Raw genomic sequence first — 12,528 nt, 5'->3', positions numbered from 1 at the left:
TTTTTTATTTATTTATTTTGAGAGCGAGAGACACAGAGAGAAAGATAGATAGAGGGAGAGAGAGAGAGAATGGGTGCGCCAGGGCTTCCAGCCTCTGCAAACGAACTCCAGACGTGTGCGCCCCCTTGTGCATCTGGCTAACGTGGGACCTGGGGAACCGAGCCTCGAACCGGGGTCCTTAGGCTTCACAGGCAAGCGCTTAACCGCTAAGCCATCTCTCCAGCCCTATCGATAGCTTTTGATATGAAAGTATGATGAATTTTGTCAATTCTTCTTTTAAATGGGGATGATATCATTTTTGCTTTTATTCTGCATAATGTGGTGTATATTTATTAATTTACATGTGTTATGTTAAACCATTCTTGCATCATGGAATAAACCCCTGTTGATCACAGTATATGACACACCTGGCCTTTTTTTCTTGATCCTTTAAATACAATATTGAATCCAGTTTGCTGAAATTCTGTTAAAAGTTTCCTAAATTTTTATTTATTTAGATCTTAGGTTAATCAGGAATATTGGCCTGTAATTTTCTTCCCTTACAGTGTCCTTATCTGGCTTTGATGGCTTATTTCCTTTAATAGATAAAGGCATATTCACACTACCCATTTCCCCCTCATTTTAGTTTTTAAAGAAAGTAATCCATTATTTCTACATTAATTTTATATAATTTTAATATCTGTGGGATGATACTGATAAAACTTTCTTACATTTCTAATGCTTGTAGTTTATATATTATTTTTCTCACTGGGTTAGCCTAGCTATAGCTTTGCTACTTTTATCATCTTTTCAAAGAGCTTTTGGCTTCCTTGATTTTGTTTTATTTCTTGAATTCTCTCTAATTTTTGTCATTTTTTTTTTTTTTCTGGCTTGCTTTAGGTTAGCATCCTATGGTAGAAACATAGCTCACTGATTTTAGAGCTTCCTTAATTTCTAATGGATACAATTCATGCCTGCAATTTCCCTCCAGGCATTTTTTATCCTATATCTCACAACTCTTAAAACATATTTTCATTCAATTCAAAATATTTTAAATTACTTTTAAGAATTCATTAACTTATTTGCCATTTACAAGTATGTTGTTTAGGCTCATTTGTCTTTGTTGTTGATTTCACTCCTTGCATTCTATCAGTATTATCTCATGAATTTTTTAAAAAAATTTTTGTTTATTTTTATTTATTTGACAGTGACAGAGAGAGGAAGAGGCAGATAGAGAGACAGAGAGAGAATGGGCGTGCCAGGGCCTCTAGCCACTGTAAAGGAACTCCAGACGCATGCTCCCCCTTGTGCATCTGGCTAACATGGGTCCTGGAGAACCGAGCCTCGAACCACAGTCCTTAGGCTTCACAGGCAAGCGCTCAACCACTAAGCCATCTTTCCAGCCCTTATCTCATGAATTTTGAACTCTGTTGTAGTTATATACATGTTAAGGACTGTTGTTTCTTCGCAGAACTAATCCTACTGTTGTTATGCAATGCTCCTTTTTATCCTCAAAAATTCCTTTGTTGTAGTTTGCTTTTCCTAAATTAAAACGAATCTACTAATTTCGGTTATAACTAGCAGAGCATAACTGTCTACCTCATTTTATTTGTAATCTACTTGTGCATATTTAAAATGGTTTTCTTGGAGACAGCATACAGTCGGAGTTTATCTTTTTTTTTTGAGTGGGGGAGTTAAGATAGGGTCTCACTCTAGCCCAGGCTGACATGGATCTCACTCTGTAATCCCAGGCTGGCCTCAAACTCTCAGTGATCTACGACCTCTGCCTCCTGAGTACAGGAATTAAAGGTGTACACTACCACACCCACCCAGACTATCTGTCTTTTTTTATTTATTTATTTTTATTTTTTGGTTTTTCAAGGTAGGTTCTCACTTTGGTCCTGGCTGACCAGGAATTCACTATGTAGTCTCAGGGTGGCCTCGAACTCACAGCAATCCTCCTACCTCTGCCTCTGAGTGTTGGGATTAAAGGTATGCGCCACCACACATGGCTAGACTATCTTTTAATTTTTATACCTAACCTGTCCATTTTCAGAGTGATTACTCATCTAATTAGATGAATACATACAGTATTTTTATTTGAGTGGGAGAGAGAGAGAGAATAGGCAAGCCATGGCCTTCAGCCACTACAAATGATCTCCACATACGTGTGCGCCCTTGTACAAATGTGTGACATTGTGCACTTATGTCGCTGTGCATCTGGCTTATGTGGGACCTGGAGATTCAAACATGAGTTCTTAGGCTTCAGAGGCAAGCACCTTGTTGCAGTCCAGTTCACATTGCTGGTAGAAATCACCCAACCAAGAGCAGCTTCTGGGAAAAAGAGGTTTATTTTGGCTTACAGGCTTGAGGGGAAACTCCATGATGGCAGGGGAAAACAATGGCTTCAGCAGAGGGTGGACATCACCCTTTGGCCAACATAAGGTGGACCACAGCAACAGGAAGGTGTGCCAAACACTGGCATGGGGAAACTGGCTATAAAGCCCATAAGCCTGCCCCCAACAATACACTCCCTCCAGGAGGCATTAATTCCCAAATATCCATCAGCTGGGGATCTAGCATTCACAACACCTAAGTTTATGGGGACACCTGAATCAAACCATCACACACCTTAACTGCTAAACCATCTCTCCAGCCCAAATACATACAATTTTTACAAATCCATTTTATTTGACATATTTGCATTGTTACCTTATTCTCTTCTACTTTGGTTTTAATTGAGTATTTTTGTCATTTTATTTCTCTTATTTTGTTTTATTAATTCTATTTCTTAAAAAAAATTGGTGGGTGCTCGCTTCGGCAGCACATATACTAAAATTGGAACGATACAGAGAAGATTAGCATGGCCCCTGCGCAAGGATGACATGCAAATTTGTGAAGCCGTTCCATTATTTTTAAAGAAAAAATAAAAATAAATTGGTGGTTGTCCTAAAATTAGCAATATATAATCTCAGTCCAATTTAAGTAACACTACACCATTTCACCTTTAGTCCAGGAATGTTACTTAACAGTATTCCCAACTGTCCTTTCATTCTATCACTGCTGACATTCACTTCACTTATCTATACACTATCATTCAATACAGCAATCTGAGTAGTTATTAGATCAGTTTAGAATTAAGAAAAGAAATTAAGAAATATTTTCTTTTTATTTATTTATTTGAGAGAGAGGCAGATAGAAAGAGGCATATAGAGAGAGAATGGGCATGTCAGGACCTCCAACCACAGCAAATGAACTCCAGATGCATGCAATACCTTGTGCATCTGGCTTATATGGGTCCTGGGGAGTGGAGCCTGGGTCCTTTGATTTTGTAGCCAAACACCTTGGCCACTAATCCATCTCTCCAGCCCCGCAAAAGTAATTTTTAAACTTTCACTTACTCCTTCTCCTATACTTTGTTTTCTTGATATATATTTGAGTTTCTGATCTCTTTCACTTCCCCTTTCCCTAATAAACTTCAGTTACTACATCTTACAAGGCAGTCAGGCTTATAGTCAAAGATTTTTCTCAGCTTCCATTTGTCTGACAAAGTCTTTACTCAAACCCTCTGAAGGATCATGTGAAGAGCATATGGGTCCTATCAGTGACCACTGCATAAAATGTTTCTCATTCTCGGGCTGGAGAGATGGCTTAGCGGTTAAGCGCTTGCCTGTGAAGCCTAAGGACCCCGGTTTGAGGCTCGGTTCCCCAGGTCCCACGTTAGCCAGATGCACAAGGGGGCGCATGCGTCTGGAGTTCGTTTGCAGAGGCTGGAAGCCCTGGCGCGCCCATTCTCTCTCTCCCTCTATCTGTCTTTCTCTCTGTGTCTGTCGCTCTCAAATAAATAAATAAAAAATTAAAAAAAAAATGTTTCTCATTCTCTCAGGCACTTTCACTCTTCAGGGAGGGATGGGAGCTTCAAGCCCTCTTCCATCATCCATAACAGAACGTTTGATGGGCCCAGTATTGTGATTTTGTGCAGATGATGACAGTAACTGTGTGGCCATAATGCAATGGCCATCTAATGCCTGAATGACAGCATTCCACAGAACTCCTCCCTATCTTCTGGATCTTAAATTCTTCCCGGCCCATCTCCCAACATTATTCTTTGAGCTTGCTGGTGTTTTTCTTTCAAAACTAAGTACTGTATTTCATTCTCTTCTTACTGCAACGGTTTCTGTCAAGAAGTACCCTGTAACTTTCATCTTTCTTTTTCAAAATGTTCTGTTTGTCTTTGGTTTCTTGAAAGTTCAGTATAAGAATATTCATGTGAAGACTTTGAGCATTTTACTGTCTAGTTCTCTGTGATTTTCCTATGTTTTGTTTTAGGTTATTAGATACTTCAGTTATTTATGCTCTTTTTTCTTTCTTCTTAGTCTGGTTTTCCAATTATGTATCTTATGCCTTTAAAATTGTCCCAGAATCCTTGGGCATTCTGTTATTTAATTTTTTTCAAGTTGCATTTCAGTTGGAGAAGTTTCTATTGACCTGTTTTAACACTCAAAGATTTTTCCTTAGCTGCATTTGTTCTAATGGTTAACTCATTAAAGGTATTCATTTTTATTGCAGTTCCAGTTTTTTCTTTTGATTCCTTAAAAAGTTTCCCATTCTCAACTTATAATACCACTCTGTTTTAGCATGCTTTTTTCCATTAGAATTCTCAACACATTAATTGTAGTTAATTTAAATTCCCTGATAATTCCAAAACCAACAATCAACATATCTTAGTTTAGTTATGATTCACGCTTTGTTTCATCCTATTGTTTTTTTCTTGTCTCCTACAATGCCTTCTAAGTATTTGCTTGCAGCTGGACATACTATATCAGGCAATAGGAAGTGAAGCAAATAGATCTTTGGTGAGAAGGTTTTTTTAATGTGGCTAGCACCTGTCCTATTCTTCATAGCTGCAATAGCTGCTTGAGGCTTCAATATTTTTTCTTTCTTTTTCTTCACCCTTCATACCTTTCATTTTCTCTAGTAACTCTTTAAATAGATTCTGTGTCCTGTGATTCTTACAGTTGTAGTAAATTTTTAATACATTCAAGGTTTTTTGATATGGTAAAATATGGGAAGAAAAACATCCTGTAAACTCATAATTAAACATCAGTCTCGTGCTGGAGAGATGGCTTTAGTAGTTAAGGTGCTTGCCTGCGAAACCTAAGGACTCATGTTTGGCTCTCCAGGTCCCATGTAAGCCAGACACACAGTGATGCAAGCATGCAAGGTTGCACATGTGCACATGGGGGCACATGCATCTGGATGTTGAGTGCACTGGCTGGAGGCCCTGAATGCCCATTCTCTCCCTCTCAAAAAAAAAAAAAAGAAAAGAAAAGAAAAAGAAAAAAAGGCCAGTCTGTTGGGCTTGCCTCAAAAAAATAAATAAAAATAAGCGGGCCTGAGATCCTGTGCTATGACCTTCAAAATTATTTTTGTTGAGCTGGATGTGGTGGCACATGCCTTTCATCCCAGCACTTGGAAGGCAGAGGTAGGAATAAGTTCGAGGCCACCCTGAGACTATAGTGACTTCCAGGTCAGCCTGAGCTAGAGTGAGACCCTACCTCATAAAAGAAAAAAAAAATTTTTGTTGCTATTGTGTATGTGTTTAATGTGTGGATGTGTACACGTAAGCAGGCATCTGCCATGGCATATGCGTGGAGGTCAGAGGACAACTTGCTAGTTGTTGGCCCTTGCTTTCCGTCTTATTTGATACCAGAACTCTTGTTGTTTATTGCTTCATTTGCCAGGCTAGCTGGTCCAATAGCTTCTGGGAAATTCTCCTATCTCTGCTTTCACCTTACCGTAGGCATGCTGGGTTTATAGAAGTCTGCGCAGTTTCTGACTTTAGGTGGAGTCTGTGGATCCAAACTTGGGTACGCATGCATGTACAGCAAGTGCTTTAGCCACTGAGCCATCTCCTTAGCCCTCCTAAAAGTGTTTTATAGCTTTTCTCCACCTTTTGTAGGTGAGAGAGGAAGGATAAAGGTTGTGGTTGGCTAAGTGCCTTCCCTGAATTTAGATAGGACCTGGCAGTCTTTTTCCTTAGAGAGTAGGTATTAGTTTTTGAGAATTCCTCAGGCATATTGCAAAATGGTCTCTTCAAGAAAACTCTGGGAATTTTCTAAGATATTAACTGTGGCAGTTAGCTTTCAACTGATTAAAAAAAAATTTTGAAAAAAACACCTTCAAGGAAGATTTATTTTGGTGTATGGTTTCAGGTTTCAACCCAAGGCTTTTGGACCTGCTGCTTTGGACTTTCAAGGACAGGACATCAAGGCAGGAAGTGGCAGTGCAAAGCAGTTCACCTCTTGGTGGCCAGGAAGCAAAACAGGAGATAGAGAAAGGGAATGAAGAAAAATATGCCTTTGAAGACATGCTCCAATGACCAACTCACTTCAAGTAGTTCTCACCACCACCTAGTCCTGATCTTGGGTTTCCCAATCTTAAGAAATTATGAGTGATTTATATTTGTAAGTTACCTAGTTCTGCCATAGTAGCCTAAACTAATTAAGAGTCTATCCATCAAAATTTCTAACTTATACTGTGGGTTCCTTTTTTCTTTAACATTTAAAAAATATATTTTATTTATTTATTAGAGAGAAAGAGGCAGAGAGATAAGGGGGGAAGGATGAGAATAGGCACACCAAGGTCTCCAGCCAATGCAAATGAACTCCAGATGCCCCCTCGTGCATCTGGCTTACATGGGTTCTGGAGAGTCAAACTGGGATCCTTTGGTTTTGCACACAAATGCCTTAACTGTTAAGCCATCTCTCCAGCCCTTAAATTTTTTAAATTTATGTTTTTTGTTATTTTATTTTGAGGCAGGGTCTTGCTATATGTTTAGCTGGCCTGGAACTGACTATTAGATCAGATTGACTTCAAACTTGTGGCAATGTGGTGGTTTGAATGTGAATGTAGGTAATGTAAATGTAGATTTCCCTCACTGCCTCAGGTATTTTTGATTAAGGTTAAACCTCCTACTTAACTCTCCAGAGGCCTGCTGGAGGAGATGTCACTGGAGGTGGATCCTGGGGTTTAGTCCTAATATGTGTTTGGGGGAGGATCTTGATTCTAGCTCAAAGGTATGCACAGAGCAGTTTGAGCTTGGCAAGGTTTGTGTTGACTGGTGGTGTTGGTGTTTGGTTGGTGCAGTTAATTCTCTCTGGTTGGCTGTATGGAAGTAAGCAATTGTTTTCTGTCATTGCTGGTACTTCCCCTGGATTTTTAAGCTGAAATAAACACTTTCCTCCCATAAGTTGTATCTGGATAGATGTTTATCCCAGCAACTTGGAGCTGACTATAACAGACAGGGTCTTGCTATGTAGGCCTAGCTCGCCTAGAGCTCGATATTAGACTTGGCTGGCCTTAAACTTGCCACAACTGTGTGTTTACTTTGTGTGCCCCTTAGGGTATTCCAGAGTTTGTCATATTATTCTTTGAACATGAAGGAGAATCTTTAAAGATTGGGTCTTAGACCAGGATGGATAGGGAGGGAGAGGAGGGCATCAAAGGGGTGGGAAACACAAATATATGTCGGGAGCCATAGAGTAAAAAAGCCTCTTCATTTTGCCTGGGCCTGCTCATAAACTGACTCATTACTCAGAAAGCTGGTCCATCCAGCTTTCTGTTAGGTACTTCTGGAACCGGTCAGCAGGCTGCTTACAGAATCTTATCTTTTGCTAAAGGCCAGTTTATGGTCAGGATGTGAAGCCTGGTGCAGTCAGGATGTTAAGCCAGTTAGGCAAGATTAGATGAACACCTAGTTACATCCCCTCTAGGTTTCCTGACAACTCCTTGCCCTGGCCACGTCCCCTTCCCCCCACAACTCCTTGCCCTGACCACGTTCCCTTCCCCCTACAACCCTATATAAACCTACATACAAGAATAAACTCTTGAGGCCGTGACAAATGTCTAGCATGGTCTCCTTCTTGTGTCTGTTTGCCTACTTTCATTCAGGTTGATTTTCACCTCACTTCTTTGTTCGACTCCCCGCTGGCCGGGGCATATATAGACCTAAACGGCAATGGTACCATAAAATTCTACTTCCTAAAAGGCAGACCAAATGGCTGAACCTTCACCACGGCCTTACAGGGAACACCTGAACCACAAGACACTGGAGAGGGTAGGATCAAGGCTAACCTTAATCTTCTACATCTTCCCTCCCTCCCTCTCCCTCTCTCTCTCTCGTCTCTTTAACTCTTGTATATTAGTTATCTTTTTCCTCATTTTCTTAGTGGGCACTGACCTTTAACCTCCAGTACCAGCATGGGGCTATCATTCACAATGAGCTTTTGAACAGAGAGAACTACAAGGTTTCCTAAAAGACAGATTTCTGTCAGAGTACTTGATGACCCACCAAAGGTTACTGGTAAGACCCTACTGCTGAAGACAACATGTGCAGTTGGTACGTAAATGGAATGGTTTGGTTGGAAGCTAGAAGAGAGTCAGTCCCCAGACAGTCAGCGTGTCTAGTGCCAGAAGGTGCTACATGGGCGACTGGGGGAAATGACCAATATCTGTCCAAGCAACTCATGGTCTAACCTACTTAACAGCAAATAACCTGTTGTGATGCCTACACAAGTGCAATAGTGGCACACAGCCATGGTGGGGAGCCAACTGCTCTTGATTTGGCTAACTGATCCCCTCAGTGGCACGGGACCCATAGCTGGAGCTGGGAAACAAGTCAGAACCATATCCAAACATAAGCCCACTCTCCAATATCAAGCTACCATCAATCATGGGCTACAAGAGGGCCAACACCCTATTAAATTCTCTATAAAAAGAGTAAGGGTTATCTCATTTGTCTTGGTGCTAACTTACTCTCCATTGGAGAATCTGCTTCTCTTTTTCAGATAGATGCAGATCCTAAGGAGAGAGCCACCCCATCATACCTCAAAAGGGCCCCAGCTGAAACTAAGGAAAATTGGTGAAACAAGCAAGGGTGTTGTTTTCCTGATGAACTGGATACCAGTACAAGGGGGAAGGAGATCATCACAGAGAAAAATCAACTCCTACCAAATCAGAGAGCCAGAGCCTCAGAGGCCTCCAACACCTCATCACTGAAACAGACCAAAAATGAACCCAACATGGCTCAGGGAAATTTTGTGAAGAGGGGGCGGAAAGAATGTCAGAGCCACATATTGGGTCATGATATGCAGAGACATTTATCGTACCAATAACTGTAAGCTAACTCCACAATGCTCGACCCATATACCTCAACAAGGAGGGGCCAAGGGGAGGGGTAGGTCACGGATGAGTCTAATAATGGTACCAAACTGACTGTATTTGCTGAATACAAAACTAATTAATTTTTAAAAAAAAGATTGGGTCTTAGTGCTGAAGAAATAGCTCAGCTGGTAAAGTGCTTGTGCTAGCATGAAGACCTGAGTTCAATTTCCAGTATTTATATAAAAAAATATCAGGTGTGATAATATGCCCCTGTAATCCTACCACAGGGAAGGTAGAGACAGAAGATCCCTGAGGTGCCCTGGCCAGCTAGTCTAGACTGATTGGTGAACTCCAGACCAATGAGAAATCGTGTCTCAAAAAACAAAACAAGGGCTGAGGAGATGGCTTAGTGGTTAAGGCACTTGCCTGCAAAGCCTAAGGAACCATGTTTGACTCTTCAGGTCCCATGTAAGACAGATGTACAAGATAATACAAGCATGTAAGGCTGCACACGTGCACAAGGTGGCACACACATCTGAAGTTTGATTTCAGTGGCTGGAGGCCCTGGTGTGTCAATTCTCTCTTTATTTCTCACATAAAAATAAGGCCAGTCTGTTGGGCTTGCCTCAAAAAAAAAAAAAGAAAGACAGTGCTCCCAAAGTTTTCATCTGACCTGCACATACATGACACACATTTATGCATATACTACACCTGCATATGCACACATATATGCAAACATGCACATACTTTTTCATACCTTTTCTCCAGTATTCCTTCTAGTACAACCTCTTAGAAGTATGTGACTGATACATATTTGATCACTAGTTAATTACAAGGCAATTCATAACTATATCATTTGATCTGCTCAAATTCTTATAAAAAACTACTGGCAGAAGAGTTAAAATGTCTCTAACAATCCTACAGTTACTAAAATGTGGCACCCTTGGCCTAAAACCATAGGCAGAAGTTTTCATTGGTAAAATGTTTAACATTAGCAAGTTTTCATTGTAACAAGAACATACCGTTTAGTGCTGTAAGGACCTTCTTGTCTTTGCGGGCCCAGGCAAAGCCAGCATAAGTGATTGCCCAAACTGGAAAGCGTTTATTTGTCAAAGCGTGCAAAGCTTTTGCAAATGACACATAAAAGGGAGAAAAACCTGGGTTACCTAAGAAAAGAAACAAAGACCTGAGATTAACCAAACCATAGAAGATGACGTGTAAACTGGAAAGGGATCTATGTCTCCTTAGGCTGTCCTCTACCAATGCAGTAACATTTACACTTACGCTTTCTTTGAATGCTCTTCTTACCTTAAGTGTGAGGATAACCACTGACAGCATTTATGTTCTTGTTCTGTTTGCCAATTATTTCAATACATTTCCTCTATTCCTCAACCCACTAATGCAACCATAAACCAGTGTTCAATTCCAGACACTAAGAATGATCCTTGGGTTCCCCTGTCCTTCACAGCCACATACCAGTAAATTCTGTCAGATATTCCAAAATGTACCTCAACTCTGTACACCTCACTCCATTAGTGATTATCACTTCCTACTAGATTGCTTAGGACACATTCCAGGCGACCTTTTATTTCTATTTTCCTAGATTCCTCAGGTATCCTGAGAGATCTTCAAACTGAAAGCATGGCAGTGTTAAAAAACATCTGCATGTGGCTTTCCAATGTCACTTGGAAAAAGCCAGAAATTATTAGTCCTGCCTGTAAGACCATTCAAAACTTGAGTGGCTGAGTTGTATACTGTATAAAAACTCAAAACAACAAAACAATTGAAAACTCAGGCCAGTCAAACCACTGTTAGGATCAAGCACAAAAAGAATTGTATAGGGTCGTCTTAGTATTGCATTGTTATTTTATCTCAAGGATGTATACTGTAAACAGGCATCTATGATCTTTGAGGGAGATACATATGAAGAAGATTTTTTTGTGTGTGGTTTTTGGGAAAGGGTCTCACTCTGGTCCAGGCTGACAGGGAATTAACTATGCAGTCTCAGGGTGGCCTCAAAATCACGGCACTCCTCCTACCTCTGCCTCCCAAGTGCTGGAATTAAAGGCATGTGCCACCACGCCCGGCTTTATAAACAAGAGTTTTATTGTTTGTATACATAGGTTTGACATGAAGAAACAGAATAATCAATCTGATACATCTGTAGGGTGAAAAGACAATGAATTGGGGTTTTTACCTTGCAACCATCATCTGTATAAAATGTTAATATTTTATAGTCCTTTTCCATTAATGTCTACTTTTAAAAAATATTTTTACTGGGCTAGAGAGATGTTCATGGTTAAGGAGCTTGCCTGCAAAGCCTAAGGACCTATGTTTTATTCCCCAGTACCTCTGTAAGCCAGATGCACAAGGCAGTACATATGTCTGGAGTTCCTCTGCAGTGTACACCCATTCTCTCTGTCTCTCTCTATCTGCCTCATTTGGTCTCTCAAATAAATAAATAAAATATTAAAAATACTTTTATTTATTTGCACGCATGGGGGGGGGGAGGGAATGAGAGAGAGGCAATGGGGTATTCTAGGGCCTCTTGCTGTAGCAAACAAACTCCAGACTCCGGACTCCAGACATGTGTATCACTTTGAACATCTGGCTTTACTTGGGTACAGGGGACTCAAACCCAGGCTGTCAGACTTTGCAAGCAAGCACCTTTAACTGCTGAACAATCTCCCCATCTCCCATTAATGTCATTTTTAGCTACTTCTCCAATTAATTTATTTCTTCATGCTGTAAGGTTTTCTTTCCTTTATTTCAACATGTCTGGGGCACTGATAAGAAATACTGCTATTCTTATGAAATTTCATCTCCATTGTTCATATCTCTCAGCTTTCTAGATATATAGCATAGTTAAGTGGTTAAGAATGAAATTTTTCCATGCTTGATTTCCTGGAATGGAATTATGACTTTCTCATTTATGAACCATGAGTTTTAGCAAGTTATTTAGCCCCTTGGTGCTTGGTTTCACATCCATAAAATAGAGATAGTCACATGATGACCAAGTGAATTAAAATGCAACATACTTGAGCACTACTTGAAACACAATGCTATTTTCAACTTGCACACCAATGTTTCCCTATTATGGTGCATTGGCTTTACGATCCACATTGATATCTTGCTGATGTTGCATTTTGACCTAATACCTTAAGGTGCAAATTCCATCTTATGATGGTGCTATTTTCAATTCTGTCAAATAGACTGAGAACTTCCTCAAATACAGAAATGTACTTTTGTGTCAGCTTTCTGGTCACTGTGCAGCTGCAGATGAAGAGCTACAGGGTGGAAATGACCATCCAAAGGCATCCACCCCTTCACCACACAGTGACTGACTCTGCATTCATAACTCATAACTCCATGGAGCATAACAGT

General features: G+C 40.3%; 1 protein-coding gene and 1 non-coding gene across 7 annotated transcripts in view; one reads left to right on the top strand and one right to left on the bottom strand.

The window, feature by feature from the left end:
• Positions 1–12,528, bottom strand: part of Ldah (lipid droplet associated hydrolase) — a 154,812-nt gene that overhangs the window by 108,017 nt on the left and 34,267 nt on the right. For 5 of the 6 annotated variants that reach the window (XM_045149046.1, XM_004663763.2, XM_045149047.1 and 2 more), the window contains one exon: positions 10,167–10,310. The exons of the other annotated variant lie outside the window; for it this stretch is intronic. In XM_045149046.1, coding sequence (XP_045004981.1) covers positions 10,167–10,310 — 144 coding nt within the window. The remainder of the gene's footprint in view (positions 1–10,166; positions 10,311–12,528) is intronic. 6 annotated transcript variants of the gene reach the window in all.
• On the top strand, positions 2,788–2,894 carry LOC123461080. Its single transcript, XR_006637398.1, has one exon. It is a non-coding gene; the product is annotated as a U6 spliceosomal RNA (small nuclear RNA).

Source organism: Jaculus jaculus, chromosome 5 (genome assembly GCF_020740685.1).
Source record: "Jaculus jaculus isolate mJacJac1 chromosome 5, mJacJac1.mat.Y.cur, whole genome shotgun sequence".
Taxonomy (NCBI): Eukaryota; Metazoa; Chordata; class Mammalia; order Rodentia; family Dipodidae; genus Jaculus; species Jaculus jaculus.
This window is presented reverse-complemented; position numbering and strand designations above follow the sequence as displayed.